The sequence below is a fragment of the Schistocerca serialis genome, chromosome 9, assembly GCF_023864345.2.
Source record: "Schistocerca serialis cubense isolate TAMUIC-IGC-003099 chromosome 9, iqSchSeri2.2, whole genome shotgun sequence".
NCBI lineage: Eukaryota > Metazoa > Arthropoda > Insecta > Orthoptera > Acrididae > Schistocerca > Schistocerca serialis.
In genome coordinates this window covers 257925625-257945532 of record NC_064646.1, presented here as the reverse complement: position 1 = coordinate 257945532, position 19908 = coordinate 257925625, and the positions used below count along the sequence as shown (strand labels likewise).

Below are 19908 nucleotides of genomic sequence, written 5' to 3'. Positions count from 1 at the left end.
GTGCAGTAAAGAGATATGTGGTGTGAACTCAAGAACATCCTGCAGAAGCCTGTTTAGGGAACTAGAGATACTAACTACTGCTTCCCAATTATTTATTCCTTAATGAAATTTGTCATTAAAATATATCACTTTTTCAAACCAGCAGCTAAATTCATGGAATCAATACTAGAAATAAGACTAATCTTCACAAGGATTTAAAGTCACTTAGTCTTGTACAAAAAGGTGTGCATTATTCAGGAACACACATTTTCAATAACTTGTCAGCAGCAATAAAAAGCTTAAGGTAAAACTTTTTTATTTTAAATTAGGTGCATTAGTATTTGTAAAATGACTCTTTCATATAGTGTTCATGAAAAAAAATGGCGATCATTCCACTTGGGACCTGTGGAATGGTACATTAGCTTATTTGTTTTAGTTGTAAATATTTGTCATGTATTGTTGTTTTTCTGACATGCTCTACATCCTGGAGGACCTCCTCACTATGGATCAATTGGAATGAAATTAAATCTAATCTAATTGGCATGATGTCTCATAGGAATGAGTAATTGTTTGTCTGGTGTGCTTATTATGTTTATAACTTACGTATTTTCACATATGACTTAGTACTATGATGTAATCAGCACAAATATTGATTCAGTTGCTGCCGAGATTTCAATCAATCACAAAAATTGGCAACTGTTTCTACAGGTAGAAAAATATGAAGTGGTATGCTAACTGTAGAGATGCAGCAGCCTATGCTTACAAGTTGTAAAGAATATTTTTATCCATGTAAACTAGTCAGAACCTGCAAACTTAAAAATTTCAATTGCTTTGCCTTAGAAGCAGGAATTCTGAACAACCTAAAATGTTCCCCTGTAAATTATATTGTACCGCCCAGATTTTATATAACATGTCATATTTTGACTTGTAGTCAGTGAGTATATAAAGACATTAGCTTTCCTTTTTCCAAAGGAACTCTGCAAGAATGTAACTTAAAATTTCTATATTAAATTGCATTTCGTAATTTTAAGATTCACTGTATTTTTCATATTTGGGTTTGGCTTGTCCACATCTCCTGATTTCATTATTTGGCTTACTTCTTATATTATTCCCTTAAACAAAAATCTTAGTGTTGCTGAAACTTAATACAAACCATGTTGCCACTCTGGTATCATTAATGAAGCTATTTTTTATTGTGGTCAATATACATCATTTTGAAAAAAAGCATCAGCTCTATAGTTGTATTTTTATTCTCTACTGGTTTCAGTTAATTATGACCATCTTCACAGGAGAAAAACTGTACATTGTGTGAATATGGTTGTAATAACAGAAACCAGTAGAGAATAAATGTAAAATTTACAACTGATGGTACAAATATGCTTTCTTTTTTCAAAATATCTAACAGGCGAAGACAATCACATATGAAAAGTTTTATCAATTTATAGAGCATGTTATTTGAAAACTGCTTAGAACTGCCTTGCCTTCTTGTTGTCTCTCTGCTGAATGTAAATTCTTTGACATGAGCAGATTACATGACTATATTACAATTCTAAATGCAGAAATGAATGAAGGTGCATTCTAGCACTATGTGAAAATGGTTGCAGAAAACTTATAAATAATGATGTAACAATGGGTAACTGTGCATTTATTACTGATTATTTCAAGTGATTGGTTTAAAAAGATCATCATATGTCAAGATACATTTTTAATGTTGGAATGTAAGATCAAGTGAGATATCTTGCATTATTATTTAATATACATTACAAACAGTTCACAGTAATGATACTGTAATCAAACAGGGACTATATAATTGACAGGACCTAAAGAAGACGCCTTTCTCTCAATATGATGTACTAATGAGTTACTTAGAATGTGAATTTTGTGCAATGGTATCTTCCATTAAATAATAAAAAAAATTACTTTTACTTGCACATACAGGTGTAACTTAACGAAAAGTGAAACTTCCCTATGAATGACTTATGATGCATATGTTACATAAGAAAATAAGTTGCTTGTTTATTAGGACAGTACATAGAGAAAATAATTGAATAAATAACTAATAAATAATTAAATAAATAAATAAATAAAAATAAATAATTAAACAAACAAATACAACGAGCATTGTGTGGTACAAAATACCTCAGTAATATAAAGGGACTTCAGTAACCAGAAAATCACAGAAAAATGGGGGATATGGGCTTGCACAAATGGCAGTGTTGGTTTGAAAATTCCTGTAAACAGTGAGCTACATATGCATGATATGAATTAATATACTGTTCTTGGAAGTTGCTGAAATGTGGATATAATGTGTGTTTTACAAACTTTAATCTGAAAAAACACGAAAATAAAGGTGTGAATGCTTTAGAATACCCTTTAAGCAGGTACAGGTTCTCATTTCAATGATTTTGAAATCATTATGTGGTAACAGGTAAGTGAAGTAACAAAATTTCAGTTAAGTATTCAATACAGTCTAAAAAGACAGGGAGCACTACTGCAAACTTATCATTAACAGGAACATAAGCTTGAATCCTAGGTAACTTCAGTTCCCATTTTAGGAAACAGTCAAACTGTAGACATTGATTCTAAGTACAATACCTGGAAAAAGTTCCCTTTGCATGAACACATTCAAATGAATTATTTACACGAAACAAAGTTCTACACAATTTTAGACAAATTATTTACAAACATTTTAACAACATTTTTCCATTTTCTTTTCGTCGGAGGTCTATAGTCTCCTTGTCTAAGTGGAATATATCACAACCCTGAAACACAACATTGATCTGGTATCCTATTCAGTTTTTAATTACATATAAAAGTGTAATTTGAATTCATTATTTCTTGTGCTAGTAAGTAGGGTTATATATTTCACAACTAAGAATACTGTTCAGGTCTCTGCTTCTCTCTTAAGAAGTGCCTTGTGAACACTAATACACAAAAGACATTTACATTTTTAATGAATTAAGGGTTTTGTTTTATAAATTTATCACCTGGGTGAGGATGGAACCTGGAATGCATTTAAGCTTTCCACAAAAACAAAAAACTGTTACCATGTCCGTTTCACATGAGTCTGTTTTATCGAAGTACAAAAATTTTGTCATGCTGTGTGCAAAATCTCTTGCGAAACACCAGTTTATGCAGATGGGACACATGACCTGATTGTTTCTTGTAATACTTCTACCACCACACTTAGAGCTGCATATGAAAGTTCCTAGAAAATTTCTTAACTAATTCATCACCTAAAGCTAACACCGTAACGTTGTGTGACTTGTGGGCTGTGTGTTGAAGCAACAGCCAAAAGTAGTGGAATGTCATTTGCTTCTAATCCTAGAGCTGATGTCAGAGTTGCCACGTCACAGAAGTCCACAGAGAGCAGCATTTCAGCCACTGCCTGACTTCGAAGGTAGAGTTCTCGCAGTTTTGATTCCACGTGTTTGAGGCACTGTCACAAAAACACGTAAAAGGTATTAACACATACTGTAAGTGATGATAAAAAGGAAGGAATGTTAACACAAAATACAAGTTATACACCATATTGAGAAAGTAACACAGTTCTCTAATGTAACAATGTAAATAATCAATTTTTAACATTATACTGTAATTGGATAGATAAAAAAAAAATAATAATAATCTACTCGCCAAGCGATGGCAGAACACACATAAAAGAAGGTTACACTTGTGCAAGCTTTCGAAAACAGTGGCCCCTTCTACTGGCAGAAGGGTTGAAGGGGGTGAAGGAAAAGGACTGAACTGCAGGCCAGGGGAGACTTACCAGACGGGATACGAAGGAATGACTGATTGTTGGGGACTGCATTGGACCAGATTTGAAAACCTGAGAGGTTAAAAATGGATGACAGAGTAATATGCAAGATGGAGATTACTGCTAAGACATTGCGCACAAGTTAATAAGAGTGAAAAGCTAAGTACATTTTATGTAACAGAGGTGGGAGGGGGACAGGAAAAATAGACAGGTCGGAAAATGAAAGATGTAAAAACTAAAATGGAGTGAAGAAAGGAGTAGTTACTGTGAAAAAATGCTGAGATGGAAGAAATTAACGTAAATTAAGGCCAGGTGGGTAGCATGAACCAAGGACATGTTGTAGCGCTAGTTCTGAGAAACACATGTCGTATGCCACCTGAGAAACTGGTGTTTGGGAGAAGAATCCAGATGGTGTATATGACGAAACAGGCACTGAGGTATGACTGTCATGTAGTAGAGCATGCTCTGCAACAGGATATTGTGTGTTGCTGGTATACACCTTCTGCCTATGCCCATTCATCTTGACTGATAACTTGGTGGTAGCCAAGATGATGTAACAGGCTGAAGTGTGTTGTTTCACAGGTGGATCTAACTTTGATAGTATATATTTTGCCAGTTACAAGGCTGGTATAGGTGGTGGTAGTAAGGTGCATAGGGCAAGTCTTGCAGCAGGGGCAGTCACAGGGCTACCATACTATAGGGAGATGGGTGCAGAAGGAACATAGGGACTGGTAAGGATGTTGCAGAGATTGGGTGGGTGATGAAAAGCTATTCTAGGTATGGTGGGCAAAATCTCACACAGAACGGAACTCATTTCAGCGCATGATTTTAGGAAACAATGTGTCATGTACCAGCTGTTATGTAAACACTGTTTGGCCTTTTACATTGGCATGACTACCACCAAGTTATTAATTAGGATGAATGGCCACAGACAGAGGGTGTATACAGACAACACACAATATCCTGTTGCAGGGCATGCTCTACAACTTGACTTCAGTGCCTGTTTCACAACACATGCCATCTACATAATACCAGTTTCTCAGAACTTCACACGTGGGAACTACTACAACATGTCCTCAGCAGTTGCCACCCACGAGGCCTTAATTTACATTAATTTCTTCCATCTCAGCATTTCTTCATGGTAACTACTCCTTTCTTCACTACATTTTAGTTTTCTACACCTTTCATTTTCTGACCTGTCTTTTTTTCGCTGTTCCCCTTTCACCTCTGTTACATACAATGCACATAGCCTTTCACTCTTATTAACACACGAACAATGTTTTAGCAGTAATCTCTGTCTTGCATGTTACCTTGTCATCCACCTTTAAGCTCTCAGTGTTTCAAATCTCCTCTGGCGCAGTCCCCAACAATCAGTCTTTCCTTCCCTGCAGTTTGGGGTGACTCCGCTGAGATCTACCCCTTTCATTAAACCTCTCCAGTCCTTTTCCTTCATCTCTCTTTCTTCCCCTTCAACCCTTCTGCCAGAAGAAGGATCCACTGGTTCCAAAAGCTTGCATGAGTATAACCTTCTTTTATGCACATTTTCCTGCTGCCACTTAGTGAGTCGATTTAGTTTTATCTATCCGATTACATTATTTCAACACACTTGTTTGGAATAACTGACACCATCAATAAATTTCTGTAAATAGTAATTTCTAGCATGAATTTAACAGACTAGGGGAAAAAACATGAAAATAATCCTACATAGCTATTTTAAATTCTGTAACTATTTTCAACCACACAACATAACTGTATCTAAACTACCACAGTAGAAGCTCGATATATTGCAGGTTCAGATATAATGCAGTGTAAAATCCTATTGCAGTCTGCATGTAGTCTTCCTGTAGTAGCATTTACCTCAGCAACCTTCAAGCTCTGAAAGCAATACCCAAAAGGGACAGGAGTAATTAAACAATCTTAAGTTTGTGTTATTATCATTATATCACGACTGTCACTCAACAGAAAACTGAATACACATCTCAAAGTTAATAGTTTGATGCAATCAACAAAGTGACTATAAAAGGGCTAGACACTAATCTAAATTAGTACGACTATAAGTTGCATGACGCTTTATTAATTCAGAATCCACATTTCTGTGCACCTGTTATGGTGTGAACAAAATGGAAAGCATTTCACTTGAGAGGTTATGCAGCTTGTGGAGAGGGCAATACAAAAGCAAGTTTAGCATGTCAATATGGTGTATCTGATGGAACAATCAGGGGATGGATGGAAAAAAAAAACTTAAAACTTCTGTAATCAAATTTCAAACTGGTGTGGGAATGGACAGAACAAGGAAAAGATGGTGACCTTGGATAGGAAGAGAAGTGTCTTAGAGTTGTTGGTCATTCAAAAGGAGAAGAATGATAACACTAAAAATGAGATATAAACCCAATCATATTACAAATGTACTTATAGATAGTTTTCAATAAAGCAAACTCAAGGTGTATCACTTTTCAGGCCAATTATTAAAGCTCAAGCTGCAAAACTGAACTTCGATTTACATGGCAACTATGATGACAATGCTTCCAACAGATGGTTTTCCTGGTGGAAATATCACAATGGAATTAGCCAAAAAAGCATAGAAGCAATGGTGACTCTTCTTAACAGTTTCCTGAAATTTTACATGAAGTATGAGGTGCATTCAAGTTCTAAGGCCTCCGATTTTTTTCCTAATTAACTACTCACCCGAAATCGATGAAACTGGCGTTACTTCTCGACGTAATCGCCCTGCAGACGTACACATTTTTCACAACACTGACGCCATAATTCCATGGCAGCGGCAAAGGCTTCTTTAGGAGTCTGTTTTGACCACTGGAAAATCGCTGAGGCAATAGCAGCACGGCTGGTGAATGTACGGCCACGGAGAGTGTCTTTCATTGTTGGAAAAAGCCAAAAGTCACTAGGAGTCAGGTCAGGTGAGTAGGGAGCATGAGGAATCACTTCAAAGTTGTTATCACGAAGAAACTGTTGCGTAACGTTAGCTCGATGTGCGGGTGCGTTGTCTTGGTGAAACAGCACACGCGCAGCCCCTCCCGGCCATTTTTGTTGCAGTGCAGGAAGGAATTTGTTCTTCAAAACATTTTCGTAGGATGCACCTATTACCGCAGTGCCCTTTGGAACGCAGTGGGTAAGGATTACGCCCTCACTGTCCCAGAACATGGACACCATCGTTTTTTCAGCACTGGCAGTTACCCGAAATTTTTTTGGTGGCGGTGAATCTGTGTGCTTCCATTGAGCTGACTGGCGCTTTGTTTCTGGATTGAAAAATGGCATCCACGTCTCATCCATTGTCACAACCGACGAAAAGAAAGTCCCATTCATGCTGTCGTTGCGCGTCAACATTGCTTGCATGCCACACGGGCAGCCGTGTGGTCATCCGTCAGCATTCGTGGCACCCACCTGGATGACACTTTTCGCATTTTCAGGACGTCATGCAGGATTGTGTGCACAGAACCCACAGAAATGCCAACTCTGGAGGCGATCTGTTCAACAGTCATTCGGCGATCCCCCAAAACATTTCTCTCCACTTTCTCGATCATGTCGTCAGACCGGCTTGTGCGAGCCCGAGGTTGTTTTGGTTTGTTGTCACACTATGTTCTGCCTTCATTAAACTGTTCCACCCACAAACGCACTTTCGACACATCCATAACTCCATCACCACATGTCTCCTTCAACTGTCGATGAATTTCAATTGGTTTCACACCACGCAAATTCAGAATACAAATGATTGCACCCTGTTCAAGTAAGGAAAACGTCGCCATTTTAAGTATTTAAAAGTTCTGATTCTCGCCTCTGGCGATAAAATTCCATCTGCCGTACGGTGCTACCATCTCTGGGACGTATTGACAATGAACGCGGCCTCATTTTAAAACAATGCGCATGTTTCTATCTCTTTCCAGTCCGGAGAAAAAAATTGGAGGCCTTAGAACTTGAATGCACCTCGTAATGGCAGATAAAAATTTAAATAATTGTCATAAGAAAAACTATCATTAGAAAACACTTTATTGTGGACTGCTTCCAACTAGAAGTCTTTATGTACAAATTTCAGGAAATAAGTTGGGTTTCAAAATGAATACTAACAGAATTACCCTTCCCTATACCACAGATAAATCAGGTAGCCGTAAGCTGAAGCCCCTCTGCATAGGCAAAAGAAAAAACTTGAGTGTTTCATGCATGTGAACCATGACTTTTCAATGAAGTTCACTTACATTCAAAAAACACTTGGATGACATATGACATCTTAATACAGTGGTTTCAAGAAGAGTTTGTTCCATCAGTGAGAAAGCACCTGTGACATTTAACATGAAAGAAGAAGCTCTGCAAATTTTTTATCACTGTTCATCTCATCCACCTGTTGTTACTTGTGGTCAGAAAATGGAAAAATCTGTTTTGCCTAAAAACATGACGACCGTAATTCAGCCACTGTATCATGATAATCTCGTTTGAGTGGAGTTTATCTAATTGCTATATTTTGTAAGGTTTTTAAATATTTTGCCTCTAATGTTCTTTAAATTTAAATACTGTACTATACATTGTACACGTAACATTCCATTAAGTGCTCTTCCAAACTTTCCGTGCACTGTTTGTCATGCCGTAGCTCACTCTTGATATACAGTGGACACGATATAACTCAGGGGTAAAGCATGCCTCCTAACAACCTCAGTATACTGGGCTTCTATGTAGTTTCAAAATTAAGAGATTCATCTGTACAATACATTTCAACTCAGAATAAAGCATAGAAGCAACTAAGTTTCATACAGCTTTAGTTTTAGAATCAGCGAACAAGATGTTTCACATTAGGAATGTTACGCTCAAAACTCACATCTGATGAGAGTGTACCTGAACAGAATCTCAGACCTACAACTAAGAAAGAATACTGTAAAATGCTAGTATAAAATACGGTTAAAATCCAAAAACTAATATCTATGCTTGGGAGAGAATAGTTTTAGGGGACAATAACTTGACACACTTTCTGGTTTTTCACAGATATTCCATTTTAGCAAGATGGAAACAGCACATCAAATACTGCTCATTATATAATAGTGAACAAATATTTATTGATCTTCATTACCCATGTTTATAGTGACTTTAATACACACTGTTAATGTAGAGCTCACCACTGACAGAAAATGTCAGTTTGTTTCTTGTTACAAACAACAAATTTTCCAAACTGGTATTTTGCGTGCCTGTTTGTGCATACTGGTCCCAAATTATTTTTGTGCAGTATTTTATTCTACAGTATGAAGACTAAGCATGGTCCAGCAGCACCCAACTAGCACTGCTGCACGGCAATAGCATGTAGACAGTGCAGCACTCACCAGTCAACAAGACAAAGCAAGTTGAGGAAGGAATATAATAGTGAACAAATGTTTATTGATCTTCATTACCCATGTTTATAGTGACTTTTAATACACACTGTTAAAACCTAATACCTCACTAGGTTAATCTGCGACTGCTCTGTGAAAGACACACAGAAAATTCCACTTAAAAAAACATTATGCTAGTAAAGATATGCAAACTGACTTTTTCATTTGATGTTGGTCATCCAAAAAACACATGATCAGTAGTATTTCATTGGTTTGACATAATCTATACACAACTAAAATGAAATGTTAAAGATATGCTGATACATCAGGCAAAATGTGTGTGATGACTCTTAGGAAAGATACCTGGTCAATATATCACACTGCTTAGTTTAGCACGTTGGTGTAGGAAGGCAAAGACAGAAGAGCTGAGTATTACTTACATCTGCATATACATCTGCACCTACATCTATACTCTGCAAACCACTATGAAGTGCATGGCAGAGGGTACGCCTTATTGTACCAACTATATGGTTTCTTCCCATTCCATTCACATACGGAGCAAGAAAATAATGATTGTCTGAAAGCCTCTGTGCATATACTGTAATTATTCTAAGCTTATCTTTGATCCTTATGCAAGTGAAATGTAGGAAGTTGTAGTTTATTCCTAGTTATAATTTGAAACTGCTGCTTGAAACTTTGTTAGCAGATTTTCTCAAGATAGTTTGTCTATCTTCAAAGAGACTATCAGTTCAGTATCTATGTGACAGCATCAACAGATCAAACAAACTGGTAACCATTCACATTTCCCTTCTCTGTATACATTCAATATCTCCTGTTATGCTATTTGGTATGTGTCCCAAACATATGAGCAATATTCTAGAACCAGTCACATGAGTGATTTGTTAGTGATCTCCTTCAAAGACTGATTACACTTCCCCAAATTCTACCCATAAACTGATGTCTTATCACCTGCTTTACCTATGACTGAGCCTGTGAGATCATTCCACTTCATATCCCTGCAAACTGTTACACCCAGTATTTGTTTGAGTTGGCCTATTCCAATGGTGACTCACTGATATTATAGTCATAGGATACCATGTTTTTTCATTTTATGGAGTGTACAATTTTACATTTTTGAACATTTAAAGCAAGTTGCGAATCTTTGCACCACTTTGAAATCTTATCAAGATATGGCTGAATATTTAAGCAGCTTGTACTTCATTAAAGATAATTGCATTATCTGCAAAAGCCTGTTATTACTATTAATATTGTCTGCAAGGTCATTAGTATACAACATAAACAGCAAGGGTCTTGACACACCTGAAGTTACTTCTACATCAGACAATTACTCTTCATCCAAGATAAGTTGCTGTGACCTCCCTACTAAAAAGTCATCAATCCATTCACAAATTTCACTTGATACACCATATGATCGTATTTTTGACAATAAGTGTAGGTGTGATATTGAGTCAAATGCTTTTCGTAAATCAAGAAATACTGCATCTATCTGCCTGCCTAGATCCAAAGCTTTCAGTATGTCACATCAGAAAAGAGTTGGGTTTCACATGATTGATGTTTTCAGAATCCATCCTGGTTGTCATCTTTGAGATATCTCTTTGTGTTTGAACTCGGAATATGTTCTAAGAGTTTACAACAAACTGATGAAAAAGATACTGGACGGTAGTTCTGTGGATCATTTCTACAACCCTTCTTGTAGATAGGTGTGAACTAGGCTCTTTTCGAAGAACTGGGCATGGTTTTTTGTTCAAGGGGTCTATGATAGATTACAGTTCCAAAATGGGCTGACAGCCAAAAATTCAGTATAGAATCTGGTAGGCATCCTGTTGGGCACTGGAGCTCTGTTCAGTTTTAACAATCTCAGCTGTTTCTCTACACCATTGACACTAATATTTATTTTGCTCTTCTTTTCAGTGGTATGAAGATTAAATTGAGACAATTCTCCTGGGTTTCCCTTTGTAAAGGAACATTTGAAAACGGAGTTATGCATTTCTGCTTTTGCTTTGCTGCACTCAATTTCAGCTCCTATTTAATTCGCTAAGGACTTTACACTAGCTTTGGTGTCACTAACAGCCTTTAAATATGTCCAGAATTTCTTTGTGTTTTGTGGAAGATTGTCTGATAATATTCTGCTACGATAGACACTGAAATCTTCATGCATTACTCTTTTGATAGCTAAATGCATTTCATTCAACATCTATTGCCCTATCTTTTGTTGTACACCTATCATGCAGCAATCTTTGTTTCTTTAGGAGTTTCTTTACAGTGACTGTATACTGTGGCAGATCCCTCCTGTTACAAACTGTTCTACTCAGTACAAATCTATCCAGTACATGGGCAGTTACTCTCTTAATCTTAAACTGTAGTTCCTTTAATAAAATACTCCTGTACTGTGTTGAAAGTTCCTCACTGAGATATAACACTACTGATTTTGTGTCTAGTTTGCTGGACACTATATCTTTCTGCATGTTTTAGTTGTCCTTTGTACTTGAGTTATTATTGTTGTTACAGCCACATCATGGTCACTGATATGTTTCGATGTGCACATCCTCAAAGAGGTCAAGTCTATTTGTTACCATTAGATGCAATATACAGGGTGTACATAAAGTCCGGGAACACTTTCAATTATTTTTTGCACAAGAACTAAACATTGTACAAATGTCATACATATTGCATTTTGAAGAGAAACTCAAAGTTTTTTTTACAAACATTCAATATGCGAACCATGAGTGACCTGGCAAGAAGTTAATACAGTAATCAAATTCTTGCCATACCCATCCCAGCATGGCATTGTCGACTGTGGCAGTCGCTTCCCGTATTTTCTCCCGGAGCTCTGCTACATCACGTGGAGGAGGCGGTACATACACCAGATTTTTAATGTGTCCCCACAGAAAAGAGTCACACACAGAGAGATCTGGTGATCGGGGAGGCCATTTCATGAACTCCAACACACAGAAAGCTCGCTCCGCACCTGAACTCGTCATGTTTGCCACTAGAACTATCAGCGAACTACCAAACTATGCTGTGGCGGTATAGAGGGGGCGGGGACACCTTTCAGGGTTTCTCTTCAAAATGACATTTGTATGATATCTGTACAATGTTTAGTTCTTGTGCAATAAATAATTGAAAATTTCCCAGACTTTATGTACACCCTGTATTTCCATCATGAGTGGGATTCCGAATTATCTAATTTAGGTAGTTTTCAGAAGAGTCATTTAGTAATGTTTCACAGGATGTCTTATCATGTCCACCATTAAGAACACTGTAATTTTCCCAATTGATTGTTGGATGATTAAAGTCTCCACCGATGATTACAGTATGATTGGGGAATTTATGTGCAAGTGAACTGATGTTTCCTCTAAAGTCAGGAGACGAGTCTGGTGGCTGATAAAAGAAGCCAATTATCATTTTATGTCCAGCCCTGATCTTGCTCAAACAATCTAAAATGCAGCTTCAGTTTCTATCTCAGTGAATTTGAGTTTCTTGTCTACTGTGACAAATACACCACCTCCATTTCCCATTTGCCTATCCTTTCGATACCCAAAAATCTCATTGCTATCAATTTCAGGTTTAAACCAGCTTTCTGTACCCAGTACTATGTGAGTGTCACTGCTTTTCAAGAGCTTTTGAAATTCTTGCAGTTTGTTGTGGATATTTCAGCAATTAATCATCAGGATTTTTATACTCTCACCTGCGGGAAGTATTTGTTTTGATCTTACACTGACACCTCTGCATCTCCTATAGCTACTGTTATCTGGATTAGATAGAGAGCAACCTAGTCTAAAAAAAACCCTGTGTGCAATCCATTCACAATTGGCTAGCTGAGTAGCAGACTCTGATGAGTAGAGCACATCCGACCCATTTAGGGGAACTCCACAATCTCAACCCAATGACGCAAGTCCACGAAGTTGCAGCCTAGCTTGTCACAGAATCTTCGAAGTCTCTGGTTCAGTCCTCCCACTCGACTCAGAGTCAAAGGGCCATGCTCAGTTATGCGGACAATGCTGAAAATTGTGGGCTTCGTTGAAATTCCATGTAAACCATTAGAATTTTAATTACCTTCAGGAGGTGAAATTTCAGCACCCACAAGTTGTGAGATCATAAGTGTGATGTACTGTTCTTTTCTAAATTGCCCCAATTATCCACATCTACATGACCACTCTGCAGTTCACATTTTGGAGTTTGGCAGAGAACAACTTTCTTCCACTCTTCAAGGGCATTTGGGAAAAATGAACACCTGAATCTTTCTGTGCAAGCAAGCTGTAATGTCTCTTGTTTTTATAACAGTAGTCATTTCTCCTTATGTAGGGGGAGTAAACAAAATATTTTTGCATTCAGGAGAAAGTTGGGGAATGAAATTTCATGAAGAGATCTTACTGCAGTGAAAAACTGCCTGTGTTTTAAGGACTGCCACCCCAATACATCTATCATAACTGTGACATTCTCTACTTCATTTTACAATTACACAAAAAGAGCTGCCTTTCTGTGTATTTTTTCAGCGTCTTCCGGCAATCTTATCTGGTAAAGATCCCGTATTTCACAGAAATTCTACAGAAGAGAATGGGCAAGCATAATTTAGGCAGTCTATTAGATCTGTTCCATCTTCCTAGTGTTCTTTCAATAAAATACAGTCTTTGTTTGCTTCTCCTCCACCACATCATCTTATGAGGGTAAGTTCCAGTTTAAGTTTTTCATAAGTGGCATCCCTAGATATTTAGGTGTATCGGCAACCTTTAAAATTTTATCGTTCATCATGTAATCAAAAGTTAATGGATTTTTTTAAGTACTCATTTGGAGGACTCCACAGTTCTTATTGTTCAACATCAGTTGCCAGGTTTCACACCATGCAGATGTCTTTTTTAAAAGCATTTTACAATTTGTTTTTATCTTCTGATGACTTTACTAGATGGTAAATTACAGCATCATCTGCAAATAATATAAGAGGGCTGCTGATATTGTCTCCTAAATCATTTAAATATATTAAGAAAAGCAGCAGACATATAACACTTCTTTAAGGAACACCACATATCACTCCTGTTTAACTCTATGATTTTCCATCAATTACTTTGAACTGTGTTGTTTCTGACAGGAGATCATGAATATTTTCGCATAGATGAGACATTACTCTGTAGGCAAGTAGTTTGATTAGAAGCAGCTTGTTATGAACAGTATCAGAAGTCTTCTGAAAATCTAGAAATACTGGATCAGTTTGGGATTCCTGCCGATAGCACTCACTCATTTCATGGAATCAAAGAGCCTGTTGTATCCACAAGAACGATATTTTCTGAATCTGTGCTGGTTAAGTGTTAACAGATAATTTTCTACAAGATGTTTCATATGTAAAACATTCTCAGTTTTCTTGCCGCATCAGTTCGGGATAAAATCTCGAGCTTTTGAGGATAGCTTCCATCGTCATAGTCAGGAGCAACTGATCGTCTTCACTTCTGCTGTGGTGGCCATATATATAGCCCATGGACGGCTTCTGATTGGTTGGCTTGTGATTGGTCATCGATTACGTACTGCTGTCACAGATGCTGTCAATGTCTGCACTGGTGGTGCCACCACTTCCGTGGGAACATAAAAACAGCAAGGAATGTCTCTGCTTCAAACGCTCGTTTCCATGCAGTGCTCAGATAACATCCACTACCATGGTTTAAGTTCTTCTTGGTCATTCTTATTTTGACAGCGTCCTTAATAACAGAATCCCAATATGTGGAGGCATGGGACAAAATTTTTGTTTCATCAAACAGTATTTTATGTTTGTTAGTGAGGCTGTATGGTAATAAATTTTATGAAATTACGGATGGTATGGCAATTGGCTTTCTGTTGTCTCCATCAATGCCTAACTTTTTTATGGAGGATTTTGAGGAACATTCATTAAATTCAGCTTCCTTCTGTCCATCCTGATTTTATCGTTATGTTGATGATACATTTATGATCTGGCCGCACTGCGCAGGAGCTCTCGAACAGTTCATGGAATACATTAACAGCATACATCCGAACATTTGGTTCACTGTCAAGATGGAGAAGGAAGGAAGGTTGCCATTCTTAAGATGTTTTAGTACAATGACAGGCAGACGAGTGTCTCAGCCACTCTGTGAACCACATGCCAACGGATGCCAATTTAATTCTTAATGCACAGAGTTTCCATCATCCTTCTCAGAAGATAGCTGTTTTGAACACGTTGCTATTTAGAGGAAAAACTGATGAGGATCACTTGAAGTCTGAAATTAACCATCTGAAGTATGTGTTCCAAAGAATGGCTATGGAGCACATGATATAAAGGCAGCATTCTCCAAGAAAAGGAAACGTGAAAATGCTGCACACTCACAGGATGAAACACTGATTGCGGTTCTTCCTGTGGTTCTCTATCCAGTAAAATAAGAAGAGTTCTGGGTAGATGGGGGTATAAGACTGATTTCTCATCCTCCTAAGAAAACTAAGGAGCTGATACGCCCTGTTAAGGTCAGCCTCAGCCTCAGGGTCCCTGGAATTTATAATATCCCATGTGAGTGTGGAAGCAATTGTGTAGGTTGGACCATTCGTACCGTTTTCGATCGCTGTGAAGAACACCAACGGCATGCTAAAAATAGAGAACTAGAGAAATCTGTAATTGCGGCGCACAGCCCCACTAACAAACATAAAATACTGTTTTATGATACAACAATTTTGTCCCAAGCCTCCACATACTGGGATTCTGTTATTAAGGGGGCTGTCAAAATAAGAATGAGCAAGAAGAACTGAGCATTGCACGGAAACGATCGCTTGATGCAGAGAAGCAGCTGAGACATTCCTTGCAATGTTTATGTTCCCATGGAAGTGGTGGCACCACCACTGCAGACATTGACACTGTCTGTGACAGCAGTACATAATTGCCGACCAATCACACAAGCCATCCACGGGCTGTATTAGGCCACCACAGCAGCAGTGAAGACAGTCAGTTGCTCCTGATAATGATGATGGAGGCTATCGTTGAAAGGTCAAGATTTTATCCTGAACTGACGCAGCAAGAAAGCCAAGAATGTTTTACATATCAGTGCCATCGCAAAAGACTTCGTTCTCAATATGTTTCATAATGATCGAACATAGTGTACGTTAAAAAAAAACTGTCAATGAGGTGGATCCGTAATTCATTAGATTACTTCTATTTCCTTTCCTGTTTACTGGTGTGACCTGTGCAACATCCCAGTCTTTAGATATCGTTCTTTTGTCAAGCAAACACTTGTATAATATTGCTAAATAAGGAGCATACTATGAAAGTAACCTGTTGTTGTTGTGGTCTTCAGTCCTGAGACTGGTTTGATGCAGCTCTCCACGCTACTCTATCCTGTGCAAGCTTCTTCATCTCCCAGTACCTACTGCAACCTACATCCTTCTGAATCTGCTTAGTGTATTCATCTCTTGGTCTCCCCCTATGATTTTTACCCTCCACGCTGCCCTCCAATACTAAATTGGTGATCCCTTGATGCCTCAGAACATGTCCTACCAACCGATCCCTTCTTCTGGTCAAGTTGTGCCACAAACTTCTCTTCTCCCCAATCCTATTCAATACTTCCTCATTAGTTATGTGATCTACCCATCTAATCTTCAGCATTCTTCTGTAGCACCACATTTCAAAAGCTTCTATTCTCTTCTTGTCCAAACTATTTACCGTCCATGTTTCACTTCCATACATGGCTACACTCCATACAAATACTTTCAGAAATAACTTCCTGACACTTAAATCTATACTCGATGTTAACAAATTTCTCTTCTTCAGAAACGCCTACCTTGCCATTGCCAGTCTACATTTTATATCCTCTCTACTTCGTCCATCGTCAGCTATTTTGCTCCCCAAATAGCAAAACTCCTTTACTACTTTAAGTGTCTCATTTCCTAATCTAAAGTAACCTAACTGGTGTATAATCTGGACCAGAAGACTTTGCTTTATTAAGTAGTTTACTTCAATACACAGAGCATATTATTCATGTTGGTAGCTGTTCTTGCTTTGAATTCTGGAATAATTATTGCATCTTCTTTAGTGAAGGACTTTTGGAAAACTGTGTATAGCAGCTCTACTTTTTTGGCGCTGTCATCATTAACCCTTTCGAACCTAATGCGACATATATGTCCCACAAAAAATTCCATATAGACTTGGGATAAAGGCGTCCCAATTTAACAATGAATTTACACATTACAGTCATTTAAACTTCCCTCCTTGTGTCTGGACTGTTGGCAGCACTTGTGAAACTGTCATGGCAGCTTAGTTGTGAATAAATCACATGTTCGTGGTGATATTTGCATCGTTTCTTGAAGAAAATAATTGAAATACAGCTAAGAAAATGTGATTGTCATATATAAGTATTATCTACACCCTTTTATTTTGTATTGATTTATAATTCGCATGATTGTGAAAGTTTATTGTGTGGACAAAAAAAAAAGTGTTTTTGCGACTTGGGATGTATATGTCCCAGTAGTTCTTTTTCTTGGAACATCATTGTCCCACAGTTCTCAATATAAAGAAACACACTCTAATAGTTTTTATATTCTTTATTATTTCAGAAACACTGACGCAGGACTGAATCAAGGATGGTTTCCGATATGGATAAACGTATCTTGCAGTGGCTTGATGAAGACAATGATGACTGTATTGATGATCCTGACTTCTCTTGCAGCTCTAAATCACATGATAACAGTGTTTCTAACATGAGTGATTCTGATTACAGTGATCAAGACAACAATGAGGTTTCGTATGTCGGAGGTTCAACTAACAATGTAGTGTTGTGGTCAAAGGTAGATGCCATGTTCAGACCTTGAAAGACTATGCCAAACATGGTAATTCCAGTTGTATTAGCAAAATGGGATAGGAGTGCTTCAGAACTAGACGTCTTTGAGAAAATATTTCCTCCCAGTCTTTTTATATTTATCTCTCAGTGTTCGAACCAGAGACTAAAAATGATAAAGAAAACCACAGTTCAGAGCACAGATCCTTGAGAAATTAGGTTCGTTGTTGGTGTTATGCTTGTAATGTGTTACAATACAGTGCCCTCATTTTCGGACTATTGGTCACACAATACTTCAATGGGAAATGTTGCTATAAAAAGAGCAATTTCCAGAGATAGCTGTAAATTGTTACTTTCTAAACTGTACTTCAACTTCCCTGAGAAACCAGACACAGCTGGTAAGCTTTACTACCTAGAGCCAATAGTCGCTTGCCTGAAAAACACTTTTCAGAAAGCGAGGTTGGAAAGTACAGCACAGAGCATTGACGAGTCTATGGTAAAGTTCAAAGGAAGGGCAGCCTTGAAACAATACCCTCCTATGAAGCCAGTGAAGCGTGGGATAAAGATATGGATGAGGCATGATTCTGTAACAGGCTACACATATGACTTCATCATATACTGTGGAAAGGATGCAAATAATCTGGATGGGACATTGGGTGAGTGTTTAGTTCTGCAGCTCTCAAAAACAATTAGAGACACTAATGTAATGTTGTCATTTGATAGATTTTTTTACATCAATTCGTTTGATGGATACCTTGCTGTATGCAGCTGTTGGTACATGTATGGGTAACAGGGAAAATGTGCCAAAGTCAACAAAGAAACTTGCTCGGGGGGAATGTGAGTTCCTTTGCAATTCATCTGGTATGTTGTGGTGTAAATGGCAGGACACCAAAGAAGTAATGTTGGTCAGTAACTGTCATTCTAATGATGTATGTACAGTGAACAGAAAAGCAAGAGATGGATCTAAATTGGTTTTAGAATGTCCAGTGGCACTGAAAACTTATAACAACTATACGGGTGGCGTGGATTTGGCTGATCAGATGAGTACACAGTATGATTTAGACAGAAAATCTGATAAATGGTGGAAGAAAGTGTTCTACAAACTGTTGCTAACTAGTGTTGTAAAGGCCTGGATTTTACAAAAGGAAATTCAACACAAGACAGTGCCACTAAAACATTTTCTAGTCAAACTAGCAGAGCAGATGATTGCCAAGGGACAAAAGACTGCCAAGGGACAGTTGAAATCCTCAACTAGGCACCCTTCTAAGAGAGCAAGAGTTATGCAGAATGTAGGGCTACACCTTCTTGAAGAAGGATCTACAAGAAGGAGGTGTGTTTTGTGTTCCAGCAACAACAAGGAACCAAGAATCTGTAAAATGTGCCAGCATCCATTATGCAAAAAGTGCTTTGCAACAAATCATATGTAATTATAATAAATCAGGCATGTGTAATTCTTTGATAGTGAATGTGTTCTACAAATTGTTACTAACTAGTGTAATAAAAAACTGACTGTATACATCTTTTTTTCTATATATCTTGCAGTAACCGCTATTGCTGTTGGGTACTGGTGGGACAACTACAATTGAACAGTGAAGGTATTGAGTGTCTCTTGCTGCTGTTATACCATACATATCACTCTTTTCTTGAGCAGGTAGGAACTAATGGTTCCAAAAGCTACAATCAGTCTTTTTTTTATTTTTAACTGTCTATTGGCAGCACTGGAATTTCACTTCCTAAAGGTAAGTGCTTGCTAGCTGATCTTGCTCTCTTTATAATTATAGTCCTTTTGAGTGAAATTTCCTTTTGATACAACTAGCTTTGATGGCAATGCAATAGCAAAGCCCTGCAACAATCTTTGTTACGGAAGTGAGTCTATCGTAACTACCCCTAGTTTGTCTCCAGGGTGTGAGTGCTGCTTTGGCACCCCCAGCTGATAATGAAGTTAGGTTGACGAGATCAGCTGAAGTTAGGTTGACGAGCTAATCAAGCTCTAATACTCAAATTTTATTTGTATATTAGTTCTGTTTTTGGGTTTAGACAAAAACACATTTAGTAGGCTCTTTATTTATCATCTCACATTCAAAAC

The 19908-nt window shown here is 37.7% G+C and overlaps 1 protein-coding gene across 1 annotated transcript in view; it reads right to left on the bottom strand.

Moving 5' to 3' along the window:
* Nucleotides 1–1150: 1150 nt before the first annotated feature.
* LOC126418566 (uncharacterized) overlaps nt 1151–19908 on the bottom strand; it is a 123855-nt gene continuing 105097 nt past the window's right edge. The window contains exon 13 of the mRNA XM_050085383.1: nt 1151–3418. Coding sequence (XP_049941340.1) covers nt 3212–3418 — 207 coding nt within the window. The 3' untranslated portion in view covers nt 1151–3211. The remainder of the gene's footprint in view (nt 3419–19908) is intronic.